At 40.5% G+C, this 18,799-nt stretch overlaps 1 protein-coding gene across 4 annotated transcripts; it reads right to left on the bottom strand.

The window, feature by feature from the left end:
- Window positions 1–3,204: 3,204 nt before the first annotated feature.
- On the bottom strand, window positions 3,205–18,225 carry LOC128256107 (1-phosphatidylinositol 3-phosphate 5-kinase). Of its 4 annotated transcripts, none has more exons than XM_052986197.1 (5): window positions 17,839–18,225; window positions 7,442–8,638; window positions 6,975–7,373; window positions 6,014–6,151; window positions 3,205–5,949 (listed from the first exon to the last, which is right to left on the bottom strand). In XM_052986197.1, the coding sequence occupies exons 2-5, from the start codon at window positions 8,636–8,638 to the stop codon at window positions 5,470–5,472; spliced, it is 2,214 nt and encodes a 737-aa protein (XP_052842157.1). In that variant the 5' UTR covers window positions 17,839–18,225; the 3' UTR covers window positions 3,205–5,469. The 4 variants fall into 4 exon arrangements, with proteins under 4 accessions (XP_052842157.1, XP_052842160.1, XP_052842158.1 ...); XM_052986200.1 differs by having other exon boundaries at window positions 6,975–7,340; window positions 17,839–18,218; XM_052986198.1 differs by lacking the exon at window positions 17,839–18,225 and adding an exon at window positions 17,772–17,790.
- Window positions 18,226–18,799: the final 574 nt, after the last annotated feature.

The raw sequence follows: 18,799 nt of genomic DNA, 5'->3' as shown, positions 1-18,799 counted from the left end.
TTTGGGAGGTCTCCATTTGACACGTCATTGATCGTTTTGGCTTGCTCAAACATCTTTCCTTTTGTATCGCCGACCTCAAGCCCCATTTTAAAATCCATCTGCATTCTGCATATATGTGTCTGTGGGCTTATATGACACGTATGCCAAATCGGCTTAAGGGCAAGTTATCGGCATTTGAAAATAAAAACACGCGCATTATCGACACCAAACAGAACAGAAGGTTGATATGTGAAATTGCACTGAGCAAAGCGCAAAATAACTGCGTTCTTAGATTTAAAATTAAGAGATATGGTAAATCATAATTCTACCGGAATCTGTGTTTACAAGTTGAGCAAAGAAAATGTCTTAGATCTTAAAGATTAAGTTTAAGGAATTTCATTTATACTTTAAAGCATTTTTAACATTTTTTTAAAATGACATTTGAATATTACATTTTATAGTTATTTTATCTAATGGATATATTATGGATTAAGAACACATACTTTTAAAGTGTTTTGGAGCATAAATGGAACAATTTTTAGAAACAAATTTTGTGAAACCAAATAGAGTATGCCTTTAGTTCATTTAATATCGTTTAGTCAAAATCTTGGCCAACGCATATCCACCGTTTTCTCGCTGTGTATGCCGTCGGCTGCAGCATTCTGTATGAAATCGAGGATGAGGATGTCAAAGCCATCGTCTGTCTGGCTGTCAATACGTTTTCCATTTGTCGCCTCTAATGACACACATATTTAGGTGTTAATCGCCTCATTGGAACGCTGGCAGCGGATTTGCTCGCATTGTTGTCCGGCGGTCGGGTTCGGAGTCGGGGTTCGGGAATCGGGGAACGGGGATCGGGGCTTGCAGCTCCGGAGGAATCCAGAGTCGGTCGCAGGGTAAATATTGATGCTGCGATTATAACTATTGATGCGTTCACAATGGACTTGCCGGGCATTATCCTTAGCCGATCAGCCAGCCAGCCAGTCAGCCAGATCTCCTCTCTTTCCACTCCGCTCGTCGGGCGATTAGTTGTGACCGGGGTTTCAGTCAATCGTGTTTTGGCTTTAAGGCGCATTATCCCCTAAATCGCAAACAAAACTGCAAACAAATTGCCGCAAAGCGGGAACCGAAACACGAAAAAACATTCCGTTTCGAGGCAAGCAGAGCATATGCCCGGAATCCGGATCGGCATCCGAATCGGGAGGGTATTAGGAAAATTGCCAAATGGCTTCGACGGCTGAGGAAGTGAGCTGCCAATGATACGATATATATCCCAAAGCCGCGTCTCTGTATAACCATCTCTTTTCCCTCCGATCTGCAATCATGGGGTTGTTTAATCTGATCGTGTTCGGGGTGTTTGTTAAATTAGTTCGGAATTTGATAGGTCTTCTTCCTTAAAAAACAACTAAAAGAACAAACAAAAAATGAAAGCAAGCACTTTTTATGTGTTGCATTTTAACCATCTGTCTTAATATGCTTTAACTTCTGGCAATTCAAACAAATTCAAATAATGAAATCTTAAAAATTAATAAAACAAAGATTAGTAACCATGCAAGCGATTAAATGTTTGTTTTTACTTATATTGTTTTTCATACTTTAAAAAATAAATAACAAAATTATAAGTTCCTTTCACATTCAGTTTCACTTCAACTAGTGAATAAAAATTCACCGTCTGTGTTCCAATGCATGATTTCCATTTCAGAAACCATAAAGTTGTAATTTATTTAAAATATTGAATTGCCTTTTGAATTTAGTGATTTTCATGGTGTAAACAAAAAGAAAAAAAAATAATAAAAGGAAGTATTAACGTATGTTAAATTAATAAAAATTCGTTTTATGAGTTTTTTACACTTTTATATTCACCAAATATGTGAAGTAGAATTAGCCGTCGGAGTTCCAATGCATCATTTATAATTCAGAAACAGTAAAATTTTAGTTTTATTTTAATTTCGCATTGGCCTTAAAAAATTAAGCAAAGAGTCTCTCTATGTTGACTATAATCAAATAAGTCAATATATATATATTTTCTTAGTTCCTAAAAACGCAGCGTTGAAAAACATTGAATCAATGGCCTGAGTCTAGCGCTTAATGCATAAATATAAATTCTTTATTCAAAAGCATGGCAATAGGGGTTATAAGGACGTTAGCTCTTCCCTTAATTGGAATGTATGTTAAGCTGCCATATATACGTACAACTAGTGTGACATCACATATTATTCCTTCTCAAAAAAAATGTTTTTCATTCATATTTGGTAATCAACCCCTGTCAACCAGACAAATGTATCCATTGTGGTATATACAAAACAGACTGCGCCGGCGTCGACAATTTTGTTGACGGTACACAGCCTTTTTAACCACTGTGCTGCCAAGGAGTTTTGATTGGTCAATTACCAGTCAACCAATTCCGAGATGGCCGGCTGATATATGAAACACTGGTTCAGCGTCGAGAGCAGAAGAAAATGAAAGAAGTTAATAAAGTAATTTTAATTTTAGAACACCTATACCCACATGTTTAGAAACTTTATTCCGCATAACATATTCTTTAAAATGTCTGATTCGTGAAAATATTTCTTACACAAATTTTCTTTATTTATTATTTACATGAGTAAATAAATGCCGTTGTTACGGCTAAAATAAAATAAATTTTGTATACCTTTGTAGAATTGTAGAGCGCAGAGAAGGAGACATTATTAGTATTGTTCAGTTCACCTTAAACTTTTGCAATCGTCTTTTTATATTTTAACATAGATCAAGTTTGGAAACTCCGCCGATCGGACGTCTATATCCTATAGCAGCCATACTTCGTATGTTGTATGCATTATATTCAAGCAGCTGATCAATGGAATTATTTAGCTTTATTATGCAAAATAACTAATTAGCTTTCTTTCTCGTTTTAAATTTATTTGAATTAAAATAGAATTAAATAGTAAAAATATTATACATTACTGCTTAATAATACGCCTTGTTATAAGTGTTTAATAAAGTTGGTCGCGCAAACTTTCAAAAAACAGACATAAAGACAACAGCGGCAAGCAGTGCATCAACGAGTCATATCGCAACAGAAGTAATTTGCAGCAACAGTCGATCTGTAAAGACTATCTTAACAGTTCGGCGCTCTGTTAAAACAGAAGCTGTTAAGTTATCTAGACAAACTGCTTTATTTGCACTGCTTTCAGCTCAAGCTGTTTTTAAACGCCGTTATGTTAATTGTATAGTTTTCAAATGTAAGAGAAAAACCGTTTATACTGTTTGTTTTAAACCATTTTTATTTCTAAAAAATTAACATGCCTTTTTTGTTTGTAGCTAGAATTATAATCACTAATTAAGTAAATGTTTTGTTTCTGTTCTTAATCCATTTGGTGTTTTCCATTTTGTTTTAAATGTTCCGTTATCGATTTAATTCTATTAAAATTTAACATGAAAGATCGCTAAAAATTGTTCAATTGTTACATTCAACGTTATACGCCTTTTGATTTTGTAATGGATTGATTTGTGTAACAACTTGATGCTAGTTTATTAACAAAGTTAAAAACAAAAACAAAATTACGCCCTATGTGGTAAATTACCGAGTAGTAAGTAGTAAATATTAACTGAACACAACAAACCATTTTTACACGTGTGAATTGGCTAGAGAAGAGCAAAATAAAGGGTAAATTACCATATATTGCTATAAGAAGAAGTTGGGAAGAACGTAATGTACATAATGTGCAATGTGCTGCAGGTGTCTTCTAATGTGCTAACGGATGATGAACAACAAAAAATTATTAACAAAAACCTTCGACTAATAATTAACGCTAGCTAAAAGTACAGATCAAATAACAGAAGAATATGGAAACTAAACAATTGTGATTGGCTTCGAATCCCGTTTCTTTTGTTTTGTTTTTACATACATAAGCATTATGGATAAGTGTGTTATTTTCGCTAGAATTTGTGAACATCATGGACGGATGTTAATTTGAAGTAAAATTTAGCGCACAGTGGCGCCTTGCTGGCTGCATACAACCCGTGACGTCAGCAAAGGGGGAGGGTGAGGGAATTGGGATGGGAGGGGCAGGAATTAGGGAAGGGGAAGGGGGAGGGGAGTAGAGGGCAGGGATTTCATTTTCAAATTTTGATTTACACTAAAGTTAACTATACTAATCAACAGTTTCTTGTCCAGTTGGTTGTTTGTACAGTGATCGCTCGTATCGTAGATGTAGATATCAGTATATCAGTATATGTATGTAATGCTATATCATAGGCATCTAAGGCATAGTTTTGTCTAAACGATAAAGTTCATGTTACTCATATTTCGATTTACCAATTATTTACAACAATTTCGTATCACAATTGTAATTTTTGCATGTTTTTGTCTTGCTTGTTTAAAAAATGTTCCTACGCTCCAGTTGTATGCAAACTTACGAGCAGCACTGTGCGAATATTCGAAATGTTTTTTCCACAATCGAAGAATCCTCGATCGTTGCTGTTATTGTGTTAGATTAGTTATTCAAACTAGGAGCTATGTAAAAGGTACGAGTATAATAATTGAATTCATAATTCGTTAACCCTCTGCTAAGCTAAAAGAATCTTTATCTGAATTTGAATCCCGATCTATATCTGTAACTGTATCTGTATCTGTGTGTATGTCTGCTTTCTGTATCTGTGTGACAGTGGTGTATATAACCTGGCTATGTACGTATATATCCTGTTGTTTATATGTAAATATATGTAGGTATAGCTTCTCGTTTATATCCGCGTAATTAAACTTGCTGCCGTCGCATTAAACTCTGAAAACATAACAAATTTAAAGCCCTTCGCTGCAACTGTATAGGCATATATATATCAGATGTATCTATGTGTGGTGTCGAGTGTGAAGTGTGGATGTCTAAAACCATAAACTGCCGCCTTTGAGGCGAGCCTTAGCTATGTATATATGTATATAATGCACTAAAACCGACTTAAGCGGACCCGCGTTGACGCAAGTGTTTGCTGGCCAGTTGAACCGGCTGGAAATTATTGCCAAAGTACTTAAGGACTAAACTACAAAACCTAATGCATAATAAGACTACATAACAGGGTTGGTTTCCGGGAAGGTATATATGTATGTATGCATATCCATCGCATTTCGTTTTTGATTCTGCAATCTCGACTGTTCGTCGTACGACTTTTCGATATTACGACTTTTCGACTTTTCGACTCTTCGACTCTTTAAGGGATTAGGTAACTACGTAGCTCTCATTTGATTTTCATACTCTCTGCATGCAGATCATAAAAATATGATGAGTTATCTCTAACTAACTATATATGTAACGTAGACGTAAGTGTAAACGTAGAACTAGATGGTAAGTGTATAATTTGCTCTGAGCTTAACTGTGTGCCTGGTTGTGGAAAATCTCTCAAAATTGAGCTAAGTAAATATTCTGAATCTGGTTCGATTCGGGGGACCGTCCAGATCCCGAGCCGGCAAGCCATTTCTGGGTCCACGACCTACTTGCCGGCCCACTGTGGCTGCTATTGGTGGCTCTTGCTGAGCAGGTGCGAGTTGAACTCGTAGACGTTGTTCAGCTGCTCGCCGCAGATGTTGCACCGCCACGGATTGCTCTCGCAGTGGCAGCCCTTGTGCAGGAAGTAGAGCGTCTCGTCGGGGAACTCGATGCCGCAGAAGTGACAGGTGAGGATCAGCTTGCGGTTGAGCAGCAGGTCTCCGTCCTGGCCGGTCGACGTGATCGTTCCGTTGCAGATGGGCGTCGAGCTGGCGCCGTTCGTGGCATTGGGTGTCGCCGGTGTGGGCGGTCCGCCAGCTCCTCCGCCACCGCTGCCGCCATTGACGCCGGGTGATCCTCGACCCGATCCATTGCTCAGGCTGTTGGACAACACGGAATTGTTGTTATTACTCTCCAGCGGCGTGGCATTCCGAGTGATCCGGTTGTTGGCCTTCGCGCAGATGCGCCGCTTGAGATCCTCGCGCAGGAGTGATTTCAATGGTGAGACCTTTTCGAAAATCATATTAATTAATATGGGTTTATATATATGTATTAAGACTTGAACAACTGACCTTAATCAATGAGGTGATTCTGTTGTTGTTGTTGTTACTGCTGCTGTTGTTATTGTTATTGGAAGCCTGTTCTGTATCGCTGTTGGGATCACTGCCGTTCATCAAGTCCTTCTTATCCACATCCTCTAGCATGGGCTCCTAAGGGTAAAGATAAAATAAAGACCTGTTAAGTATGTGTTAAAATACGAAAAAATGTCTTTCAAACGAATTCCTGTTCATACAAATTTCGTTGGAATTTGAAGACCAATCAACTTTGTACAAACGCTTTACACTAGTTTGGCTGAAAGTGATTTTAAAGTCAATCTCGATTGATTTTAATTAATTGCTTTTCACAATGGCATGCAAATAAGCAAAATGTATTTTGCATGCATAAATTCAACAAAATTTTTGTGTGCTAATACTAAAAAGCATTCTTATGGAATCACAGCCTGGTAGGCAGTTTTTGTTTTTAATTTTAATAAAATAATAGTATAAATAAATATAATACATAATTTATGCCATTTAATCGCAAATTTTTTTTTATAGGTCAAGATCAAACGCTGAATCAAACACCAATATATAAGCCCTGGATCTCCAAAAAGCTAAAAAAAAAAAAAGGCTAGTTCAGCCAAATTAGGTATGCAGTCTTTTGTGATGCACAACAGGTTTTCAAAAAATAATGTTCCGCCTTCGCATGCAGACGAAGTTTGGAGTCGATCGTCTGAATCGAACTTCCATATCTTATAAACCCCAGCTCCTAGTCTTGCTTTTGTAATTAGAAATTAAAATTTATAAACATAGCTAAGAAGACATTTGAAGGTTGACTACTTTTTGGACATATGGTGTTTGAAATTTATGATATTCGACTTCTGTCCCATATCTACACATGTAACTTTTATGCTGTACTTCAAAGATTTCATAACATATGCCCAACCAAATGCCAAGCTTTGATCTTTATTTATCACAAGATCTAGCGTCTCACCTGTTTGATGGGTATCAGACTGATCGACGGCGTTATGTGGTTCTCGTGGTGGTGGTGATGATGATGGTGGTGTTGATGGTGCGGATGCTGATGGTGGCTCTTGAGACCACCACTCAGACTGCTGGCTGTGGTGCTGGATGTGATGGGCGTGGCCTTTGTATTGCAATCCATGGGCAACTCCACCGGCGATTGCATGATGTGGGCTCGATCTTTCACCTTATCGCCATTGGACTCGGCATTTCCATTGCTAATGGAGTTGCTCCCGCTGTTGTTGTTGTTGTTATTGTTATTGTTATTGTTGTTGTTGGTAACGCAGTTGTTGTTGTTGTTGTTGTTGTTGTTGATGCTATTGTTATTGTTGTTGCCCTGTAATGCAGATTCACGCCAAACGCAAATCAGCTAGTTTATTGTTTGTAAGCGAGGGGGTTTCAAAAAGGGGTTTGTTTGCCATATAGCAATTGACTTACATTGAACAGCTCCGTATTGCCACTCTCGCCCAGCGTCGAGATCTCCACGTGCGGCGTGAGGAAGTGCATCGGGGGCGTGGCATTCTCGAGGGACCGCATGGACTCCCCACTGTCGCTGGCCGGCGGAGCAACCTGTTGTTGCTGCTGCTGCTGTTGTTGCTGTTGCTGCTGGGACTGAGATTGCACGGGCACCGGACTTAGGCCAGGTGGCACGTAGCTAGCTGCCGCTGCTGCTGCCGCCGCCGATGCCTGCGATTCGAGGGCCAAGAGCAGCGAGGAGGTACCTCCCGGTCCCGGATTATCCAGATCGATGCCGTGCCGGTTGAAGAAGTGAATCCTCAGCGATTTCATCGAACCCGCACGATAACTGCAGAGCGGACATGTCTTCACCAAATCGTGCTGGCCCACATGCTCGTTCTGGAAGTGGGCACGCATCGCTATCTGGCGCTGGAAGCCCCGATTGCAGATGGGACAGTGATAGGGCAGCGTTTTGGTGTGCGTGGTAAAGTGCTCCGCCAAATGATCCTTGCGGAAGAACCTCTTCTGGCACACCCTGCACTCGTAGGGCTTGACGCCCGTGTGTCGCATCTTGTGGCGCCGCATATTGGCGCCGTTGGAGAACTTCATGTTGCACACATCGCACTCGAAGACCTTGCGGGAACTGCTGCTGCTGCTGCCGCCGCCACCGCCTCCGCCGCTATTTCCCGCCGGCGAGGAGCTGGCCGAAGAGCTGGAGTGGTTGCCCGCCTGGCCATCGCCCTTGCCGCCCTCCATGTGGCCCAGGCTCATGTTCTCCGGCTCCTGCAGATCCTCGCTCTTCAGCCGCGCCGATGCAGCCGCCGCAGCTGCCGCCGCCGCTGCCTGACCAGCCAGACATTGGACCACATGAAGCAGCAGGGAGGCCCGCGAGCTGGTCTCGAAGCTGTCGCAACGCTCGCACCGAAAGGTCATGGGCGGCGAGTGGGGACCGGTGCTGAGATTCGTGGGCGTGGGCGTCGGCGATCGCGGCTCCTGCAGTTCCGATTCGGAGGCGGATGAGGCGGCCTCTTTGAGACTGCGCAACGCCATCGCATTGTGGTGCAGCAGGGCCGCCGTGGTGGGCGTCATGTCCACAATGATGCCGCCACCCACCGTCGGACTGGGATCCTTTAGGGCCAACTCCATGCCGCTGGCCGCCGTACTGATCGTTTCGGCCATCTGAAATAGCAAAATTTATTTTATACTTTTATACTTTTATATTTTTAATCTCGAAATATGTGTTCAGGAAAGTATAAAAGTCATTAAAAAAATAAGTACATATTTTTACTCGCTGCATACAATTTTAAATGTAATAAAAGCGATCTTTCTTAAACGCTGGAATCGTTAGATTTTTTTTGCCACATTATGACAATTCAACATTTTAAAAAATCAATTTGGGATAAAATAGTTTTAAAACAAAAAATATTGCAAAACAGTTTTAAAAACTCATCAAAAATTTAGGTCAAACAAAAGAAAATAGTCTCAGAAATCGAGGTTTGAAATATTAATATTATGATACTTTTTCTCGATTTTAACCCCTGATTTTGTTTCAGTGCGAATAAGATTAGTCCAGGCCACGCCCGAAAATCGATGACAAGTTGTGGTTGATATTTTGTTGTTGTTGTTGTATTTTGCAGTCGGCATTTTGGCATTTCAAGTGCTTCCAACCCAAAGACCCAAGCCCAAACTCAGACTTCGACTCTAATAAGCCAAATTGGTGTCAGCGTCGGGGCTTCGTGGGATGAGAGGGGACGTTGGGAGGAGAGGGGTAAGGGGAACCTGCGGCGAATTCGCCAAGAACCAAATCACCAACAACCACACCACCAGCACCGACCATTTTTGGGCGGCCTTGTTGTTGTAGTTGTTGTAGTTGTTGTAGCTGTTGCCGGCGTTGACGTTGACTTCGTGCTATGAAAATACCAAAGTTATTGGGGCCAATTACTGGTCTTGCAGGTGGGCAATCATTTGGACACCCAAACACACACACAGAAACGCTGCCCAAACCAGAGATGGAGACCACACCAACAAACATCAAGCAAATCATTCAAAAGTTTGCAGCAAACACAATGGCAACTAAATGTCATTTTGCCCCAAATTTTAGCGGTGTTTAGGCCAGACTTTAAAAAGACATTCTTGTTTCAAAGAAACATCTTCAGACCCAGCTTGCCCTTAATAAATTCGTTTGTTAAACTTCGTTAAAAGATTGTACAATAAAAACATATATAAATATTTTATCTGCAAATACTTTTTATGGCTATAAAATAGTATATTGTGAATAAAAGTATTTTATAAGGTTTTTCAAAATTAAATAATAAGTGCTTGAAACAAGTATGCGCATTTTTAGAAAAATTAAAAAACAAATTTTTAAATTACGTATTACTAAGATAGTTTTTCAATTGAGAACGTCTGGACCGAATTTAACTCAATTTTTTTGTCAGTTGTGAATACAAAATTTGTCTTTATACTAAATTGGTTCGATTTACTGAACATTTATACTTCAAACAAACTTTAGGATATAGATTTTCAAAAAATCCATGGTACTTCCCGAAAAAAATGCTTATTATTAAAATTTCGAGTTCCGTCCCATTGTGCAACTTTGGCTTAGTGACGCATCTCACCCGTTGTCTGGCCAGGGTTTTGGCAATAGGTCAAATGTGGATGGATACCCATAGATAGTTATGGGTACCTCCACATATGCACAGGTGCCGATGTGTGGGGTGTGAGTGTATATCGGGCAGCGTATAAATCATCATCCATAATCATTCGACAGAGCTGGCCAAGCTCTTCTCGCAGCTAATTTAATTCAACCTTGAATGCTTGTGCATTAGCATTAGCCAGATCACAAAAGCCAAGAGCCATGGGGGACGACCTCAGCCCCGACCAGCTTCCCTATGCCCACATGCGGCCAAAGAGATATATGCGAGTGGTTGTGCATTTCTGGCCAGGTCAGCACTCTGAAAAATGAAAAGTGTGTCGTAGGCCTATTTGAAGGCATCTACATAATTACAAATTCACTTTTTCACTCGATGCTCCATCGCGCAGACGAACGGGTTTTTTTTTCGGGGTACGAAACTTCTTTTTTCGGGCCAGACCACTTAAATGTTGTAAACTTGTAAGCATTAGCGGCGCGGGCACAAAAAGCCAAAAGACTAAAACGCTGAAAAACGCACAAAAAGTCGGTTTGCATTTTCAGTAATTATGAGGCGCTGTTGGCTTTGGCATTATAAATGCCATAGTTGCCAACCCAATGGAGTCATTGGGTCAAGTTTTAGAGTGCAACTGGGTCAGGCTTTATCATTATTATCATTATCGCCACCACCTTGCCATCATCATCATCATCATCATCACCACTATAATCTCTGGCCAAGCGATGGCTAACATACGACCCAACCAAGGGTTTCGGGTCTCGAGACTCGGGTCTTTGGGGTGTCCCGCATTTTCACTTGTCCGCCGTGCTGTTCCCAATTCGTAGCCCCAAAAGCCGAAAGCAAAAGAAAATATAAAGCGTCGCTTGGGCTTTGAGCCGCTCTGGAAATGAGAAATGGTAGGAGAAACGCGAAATGGGAGCACACACACACACACAAGTGAGCGACATAATTGGAGCGCCCTGAGAGCCCTTAATGATGTCGCACACTGTCCGCCGGTCGGGGATAAAGGTGCGCCACGTGGGCGGCTAATTTTCAGGAGCAGAGTGGCCGTACACGTGTCGGACCGCTGAATCGAACAAGCCCCGAGTTCCATAATGGGCTTAAAATAGAATTTGGAAAGAAATATTAAAAAAAAGTAAGATATTATAATCATAGAAGAATTTTATTTTATAGATAATGTTTAAAGTACAAACTCTAAAAAGATTATGGTTTTTCAATAAAGAAATTTACAATTATCATTCAATTTAATTATATTTGCATTCTTTTTTTTTTGCTTGTTATAAACCACTATGCGTTACATCTTCTTTAATAAGACTATAAGCAATACCAAAGGTAGTAAAAGTAGACAATCAAAAATGATACTTTAACAACAATTTCTCCAATTATCTTGTAATGATCATCTTCGTTTAAAATAAATTTAATAAATTATTATGTTGCCGGTTAATATTCTAAAATGGTTAAACATAAATATTCTACAAAACGGCAACCTACATTGCGGATGAGCAATTTCCACTTTACGTATGAGTATCTTTTGTGCTAACTTTAAAATGGGATTATATTTTGTTGGAAAATTTTTAGGTTTGCGTGAGTGGCTCAAAGCGCCCCAATAAAAACCGCTCTTGGGAAAATCTAAAGCTGTTTTTTATAAAACTTAAAACACCGGTAAGTCGTTTTGTACATATCAAGTCCGAAAAACCGTTGTTAAAATTTTAGAACCCCGCAGTTACTATAATTAAAATTACATATTTAAAATAATTACATATTAAATGATTAATTTCGGTAGGCTTAATCTTTTTAGCTGACTTTAAGCCACTGTGCGTTGGCTTGTAGGCCACATGAATCTTTTGCATAGCCTGAGGCCGCGGCGCACGATTCCCATTCAAATTCAAATCAAAAGCTAGTTTATTAGCATTGCATTGACCATTGGGGATTTCGAGCTGCTGTTGTTATTGGAAGTTGTGAATCCAAAATGGAATGGGAGTCGGAATCGGATTTGGGTTTGGAAGCGAAGTGGAAGTGGAGTTGAAATCGAAGGCGGACGCATCTTTTCGAGGGCGACTGACTTTCGAAGGCTGGATCTTCATGCAAAATAGACCATATAACAGATTTGACCTTAGCAGCGATTTTTTACCGGTTTTCCTGGGAGGAAGGACGGGGGGGTTCAGGGGGATCGCTTTTCGTCACGCAACAAAATGAGTCAGTCGGTCGATGAAGTTGTTTTTGTTGCTTCCTTTTCCTTTGGCAAATCAATGGAGCATTCCCAAAAAACAAAAAAAAAAAACAAAATAACAACAACAATCGGATAACATGTGCGTCGAAATGAGAACAAGAACAGAGCGAAAAAGAGAGAAGCGGGAGAGAGAAAACCACTTTCCATGGTGACACACTTTTATGCTACGTGCTGTTTTGCTACTTTTGCCGCTGCTTCTGCTTGCTGCAGCAGCAACAACAACGACCCGACTCCCATAATAGAAAGTGGAACAGGAATTTCCCCCCTCTATCATATCAATGCCAGAGAGTACGGCGATGATTTCATTTTGGCTGGCCTGCACTCATTGCGAAACACTTGCCACGGCCAACAAGCAACGGGCAGCAGCAGCAACAACAACGAAAGAAAATCAAGAAACGGGCGAGAAAAAAGTGGGGAAAAAAATAGTTCAGTGGGAGCCGAAAAGCAGCTGAGCGAATGTTGCTGTTGGAGCTCTCTGTGTACAAGCGCTCTCTCTCACACTGGAAAAAAAGTATTTTATACAAAAGGAGAACTTACATTGCGTATGAGTAATTTTTTACATTGCGTATGAGTAATTTTTTTAGGTTTAAATTTTGCTTACAATATTTTTACAGCTAAAATTTGATTAAAATCATCAGATTAATCCTCAATATCATAACAATTGTTTCTTTCTGTATAGAAACCGAAAAGCAGCTAAGCGAATGTTGCATCTCTCTGTGTACAACCGCTCTCTCCCACGCTCTTTCTCCCACACTCTCAAACGTTCGGCAAGTGCAGCGCATGTCCCGTTTTTTGTTTATGCTTTTTCTCACACCCGCTCTCCCTGGGTGCAGTTGTTGTTGCAGGTGCATGCTTTTTGCTCTCACTGCAATTGCAATTTTGTAGCATTAGGCGCGTGAATTAATTTCTAATTGATGGGACCAACAAACATGCTTTGCCCCACTTCCGATTCCCAGAGAGAGTCTGCCGCTTTGCTCTCTTTGGTAAGTGGCTAGCGTATAATTTTTGTTGTGTTGACCTAATTATACGCTCATTTTGATTCACTTGATTTTCTCTGCACACAAACACACACACTGGCATACACGTTTCGTCACTGCGACAAGTGGAACAGGCAGCTACGCTGGCAGCGACGTCGGCAGCATTTTGTGGCAGCGACCGTAATTTCTTGTGGTTACTGGGACGCAAAAACAAATACAAAATATAAATAAGGTGGGATACACCCCCAAAAACTCACACTATAATGCGTGTTTTTAGTAACTGCATCCGCTCTGATATTTGCCTAAAAATTCCGAAATTCCTAAATACCAAACCGAAATAGTAAAGCGAACTAAATCCAAACATCAATAGTTGGTGGAAATGGATGTGGAAGTCCCACCAAATGCATCTGTATTCCGAACTTGTATCTGTATTCGTATCTGTATCTGTCTCCGTTTTGTTTGGGACGGAAATGCCAGGGCTGGCGGCCGAGAGGGGTTACCATTTCAGGTGAGTCAGAGTTCAAAGGGGTGGGCGATCCGATAGACATTAGCTACATTTATTTCTGCACTGAAGAAAAATATTTTCCCATTATTTATTTTTGTGATTTATAATTTGCACTTATGTACAAAAAAAAACATTTCCAAATAAGAAGAGTGCTAGATTTTTAACTAATTTTATGTTTAAGCTCTATGACCCAAATTATTAAACCCATTATTATCAATACCAAATTATTAAAATTAAGCCCATGATAATCAATACTACCTTTTTTAAATATTAAAAAAAAAACTTAAATATTTTTAAGCAATAAAATCATTTACAAAAATTTATATCAAAGACAAACTATCGTAAAAAAAAAAGGTAATAATAATAAAAAAAAATTAAGTTAAATATTTGCGAATGAGTTTCTGTTGAGTGAACATTCTCTTACAAAATAGTTCCAAACCATATTGCAAGAGAAATCTTCTGGACTTTTGAAACATTTAACTATGAAGGTTCTACTGTATTCTTAAACTGCAATGAAGCATGGGAAACTGTTAGTTTTTTAGTGGGTATATTAATGTTACTGACAATGCTTTCGACAGACCTATATGTGGGAGATACAAAATTCCGCTACAAATTAGTTAAGCGTATTAACACACATATCTCTAGAAGTTGTAAGGTCTTTGGGTTTAGTATTTTGTTATGTTGGTATCAACAAAATTTTCCAGTTCAAATTTTGAGTTGCTTATAGACCAGTCAACTAATGTTTTAAGATCTTCGTTTGGGGGAATGCTTAAGTTTGAAGGCCTTTTTTTTCTGTTGGGTTATTCTCCCATGAAGAGTGGATGTGGATGTAGATCCCCCTTGGCGCCAAACACCACTGGCGAAGATTTGCCAATCGTTTGGCTCTCCGGCACACCAATACAGAGATACCAAGAGAGCGGCCACTCACTCACACTCACACACAACCGATGGCACAGAGGCACAGATCAGCCACAGCAGCAACAACAACAACAACAAGACGCAGCAGAATTTGAAATTAGGTCAACAGGTTTGGCTGCTTGTAGTGGTGTGGGCTGAGCCAGTTACTCGAGCGTATGCCGTCGTCTTTGCCTACGACCTCGGCTGTCATCATCAAGAGGGGGAGGGAATGGGGGTGGGGAAGCTATGGGGGAGCGGGGGGGGAGCGGTGGGGGAGCAGAGGGAGCAGCAGCAGCACCAACAACATCCAAAGCTATCGCCGCCAACGCAATATGCGTTCCGTTCCGTTCCGTTCGCCGTTCGTCGTTTATTGCACCACAGTTCGTGCAGTCTGCAGTTTGCAGTGCAGTTTTTCAGTTCGCAGTTGTTGTGGGGGAGATGCACTCGCACACACAAAAACACACACACACACACACACATGCACATCCGAATTGAGCACACTGCAGTGCGGCTGTGTGGGTGAGGGAGCGGGTGGGTGGCAAGGGTGAAGGGGTGTAGATGGTGGTGGTTTTTGGTGGGTGGCGGGAAAGGGGGTTGCGTGTGCTGCTTTTGGGGAATGGGCCAGGGATGCAGAGCATCATTCTAGCATCCCAATGCAAGCGGCAAATTGGGGATCGATAAGGGATGGAAGATAAGGAAGGGGACAAAAATCGAATTCAAGCCACCACAGTGCAGCCCCTCATTTATTCCATAAAATAAGTCAAATATAAATGGTAACTTTCTCGGATTCCACCAAATTCCATGTTGGGGATTTCTCGAAAATTAAATTAAATTTAAACTAAATGTCAAGCGATTTGCCTTGGAAACAAATACATTATATTCCATCAAATATATATAACATTTTATAAATAACAGAATGTATGCTATGTATATAAATTCGAACAATAAAAAAGACACAATTCCAGGGTGTCAAGGGTTGATTTCCCCACACTTTGTAAGGCCTTCATTTAATAAGAAATGATATATACGGCTAGGACCCAAAATATTCCCATAACTAAAGTTAAGCCGAATTTCTTTGCCTCTATAGAATGTGGTTAAGAAAAAATGAGACCAAATCTTCAAAGCAAAAATTAAGTGCAACTTTCCTTATTAGTTTTTCAATGGTTGGGCAACTTTTTTCCATTCAAAGTTTTGTATTTCCATCCATTTTAATTTTTTTTAAAACGTTATGAAAAATATGCATTCTAAAAAAATTTAATTAAAATCAGGATTGGTAGATCACTGGTTTAAGAAAATTGCGTTACAAGATTAAGCTGGCTTGATAACTTTTAAAAACTAAGCTTCAAACAAAATATATTTATGGGAAAAGCGCTGTTACATGGATTCCGATTCCGATTTATTTGATCAGAATCGGATATTGGAACAGGTGTGACTGGCGTTTTGAAATGCCTAAGCCCCTTCTTGAATGGGCAGGTAGCAATCTTCGGGTTGGAAACGGTTGCGAAAGCGCGCATATGTTCTGAAATGGAAACTCAACGCGGAGCCGACTGGCGAGACCAACTCGAGTTTCTGATTTGATTTCGATGCAGCCAAGAGATTTCAACATACTTCTTAGTTGGTTTCTGTGTCACAATCGAGCACACAGACGACTGACTAGGTGGATGTGGATGTGGATGTGGATGAGGACGGGGACGGGCCAAGTAATGAGCTCCCAGAGAGCTGCAGTCATCGGCATCGCCATCCACATCGCCACCTGCAGCTGCGACGGAGGCGTCGCAGCCACCGAAGCCGGAGCAGATAATCCCAGTAGAAATTGAAACTAGCTGCGGCAGGTTTAGAAACTGGTATAGAAAAACGCCAGCCACAGCCGCAAAGGCAGAAACAGCAACAGAAACTGAAACAGCAGCACACATAGGCAATCGACCTTGTAGGAGTGTATTTTGTCTTGGAGCAAGCCCGTAAACTGGGCCAACGCGATTGCACTGAAATCAGGTGGGCGTGACGTAGGTAAATACAGTGCAACTCCCTGAAGTTGAATTCGCTGTAACTCTATCTGGATTTGTGTCAATAAGGGCAATAAAATTAGCATATTCCTTGGTTGGTTTATTATTGGCTTGGAATTTTTTAGAGTGACTCTCGTCGAAAAAAGTTGTTTTGCGTCAAATAGATGTTTAGAAGTAATAAGACCTGACCTATTCCAAGTTTTTTTTTAAATGTTAAAATTGACCATTAACCTTTTCCAACGTTAAATTAAAAGTTTTTAAATTGATGTTTTTAAAATTGAATGACAAACTTTTTTCTTTAAGAGTTTTTAAACTGTCAAGTAAAATATTTGACAAACACTTTTATTTATTAAAAAAAGTGTAACATATTGACTTCCTAACATTTTCAAAAACCTTCGTTGGTATAACAAAAATAAATTAAATTTGTGTTTGAAAATAAATACAAATTCTCAAAACTCCAGTAAGTCAAGTGACAGATGGTGGGCCACTTATGGACGGTTGACTGTAGGTTGGCCAATAAAAGCGTTTGTGTATGCGTGTGTGTGTGGGAAAGCTGGCTGTACCCTTGGCGCCCATTAATCCATGGCGGAAAATCCACGAAAATCTGTCGCAATCCGACAGATATCCGAAATAGCCAGGCGCTCGCAGGAGTTTCGTAATTACATACCCGCTAAAACGAAAGAGCGGCAGCCTTGGCTTCTGATTTTCAGTTTCTTTTTCTCGGTTTTTTAGTTTTTCAGTTCTTTGGTTCTTTGGTTTTTTTGTTCATTTTTTTCTTAAATTTTTTTCGTTTTAACTTAGCATTAGCACAGCTGGAGTCTTTTGCAATGCTCTCGAAAAAAAGAAACGCGCTGGGTGTTTGGCAATTTTAGATTTCAAAATACCACAAGGTGCATTCTAACACACACATACACACGCACGGGCACTGGGGGCGCTCTCTTTCGCTCTCTCAAACACACACACACACACACACACACACACACACTAGGGCATTATTGCAGTTCTTGGATCTATGTTTCTCAATGGATTTCATGGAGCGGTGGGGGCATTACTTTTGCAATTTGCGATTTGCGTACACTGCGGAGTGGAGTCGAGTCGCGGATTATTCAACCAACTAACCTCCCACAAAACGGCAACTGGAACACAACAACAATCGCAGTGCTATGGATGTCGATGTGGATGTGGATGTGGATGCACTCGAAAACAACGCGAACGCGAGATGCCGAATGGATATTATTCGAAACCAAAACCGAAATTGCGCGCAGCTCAAAAGGGCAAGAGTTAGCTTTGGGCCCCAAATAATAATAATAATAACAACAATAATAATAATAAAACTGTCAGTGGACAACGCGCGCACGGAGGCCACATCCGAATGGGCCAAGAGACGAATCCACTCTGAGCGGAATCGGTATCTCTCGCTCCGCCGACGCTCTGCCTCTGCCCGGCCTCTGCCGGCGTCGCAGTCGTGGCGCTCGGCAAAACAAAAACAACTCAAGCGATTCCGATTCCTCAAGGCCTACTATTTAGGCCAAAAAATAATGTACCACAGCAACTACAGCAGCAGCAGCAGCGGCACCAACTCGTTTCTTACAGAAATGTAAACGTTCTAATTGAGTTCTCATTTATGGCCCGCTACACCGACTGTGCAACTGAGTACTTGTTGTTGCAATGCCTAAAACCATCGGAAAATGTTTTTATCCGGCTGGCATAACCATTTTCAAATTGGAAACAAGTTTACTGAACCCTGCTAACTTGGCTTTTTCACCAAGACCAGCGACACTCGTCGTTTTCATTAAAAATCACTTGTCTCTCTGGGACTGGTGATCAAGTATCCATTAGCGAAATATGCGAAAATGGATCTTTAAAATCTTGCAATTCCTTAAGCTAGAAGATTTAAAAAAAAAACTTTGGCCAAACGTATAAAGGACGTGCTGCCCAAATCACAAATAAACTTTTTTGGGAAGAATATCTTTATACTTTTGCTCAAGATAATTTTCATTAAATTATCAAAAGAGTTCCCCTGTAAGACTCTGTAATAGTGTATTATAGAGTTGTTGGTAAGACTCTCCATTTATGTCAA

The sequence above is a fragment of the Drosophila gunungcola genome (genome assembly GCF_025200985.1).
Source record: "Drosophila gunungcola strain Sukarami chromosome 2R unlocalized genomic scaffold, Dgunungcola_SK_2 000013F, whole genome shotgun sequence".
In the NCBI taxonomy this organism is placed as follows: domain Eukaryota; kingdom Metazoa; phylum Arthropoda; class Insecta; order Diptera; family Drosophilidae; genus Drosophila; species Drosophila gunungcola.
This window is presented reverse-complemented; position numbering and strand designations above follow the sequence as displayed.

Excerpts from the sequence above, each read along its gene's own strand:
- LOC128256107 (XM_052986197.1), bottom strand. The coding sequence starts at position 8,638 with ATGGCCGAAACGATCAGTACGGCGGCCAGCGGCATGGAGTTGGCCCTA. Across the intron at positions 7,374-7,441 it reads GCAATACGGAGCTGTTCAAT|CTGATTTGCGTTTGGCGTGA; the intron begins GTAAGTCAATTG and ends ACAATAAACTAG. Across the intron at positions 5,950-6,013 it reads GAATCACCTCATTGATTAAG|GTCTCACCATTGAAATCACT; the intron begins GTCAGTTGTTCA and ends ATTTTCGAAAAG.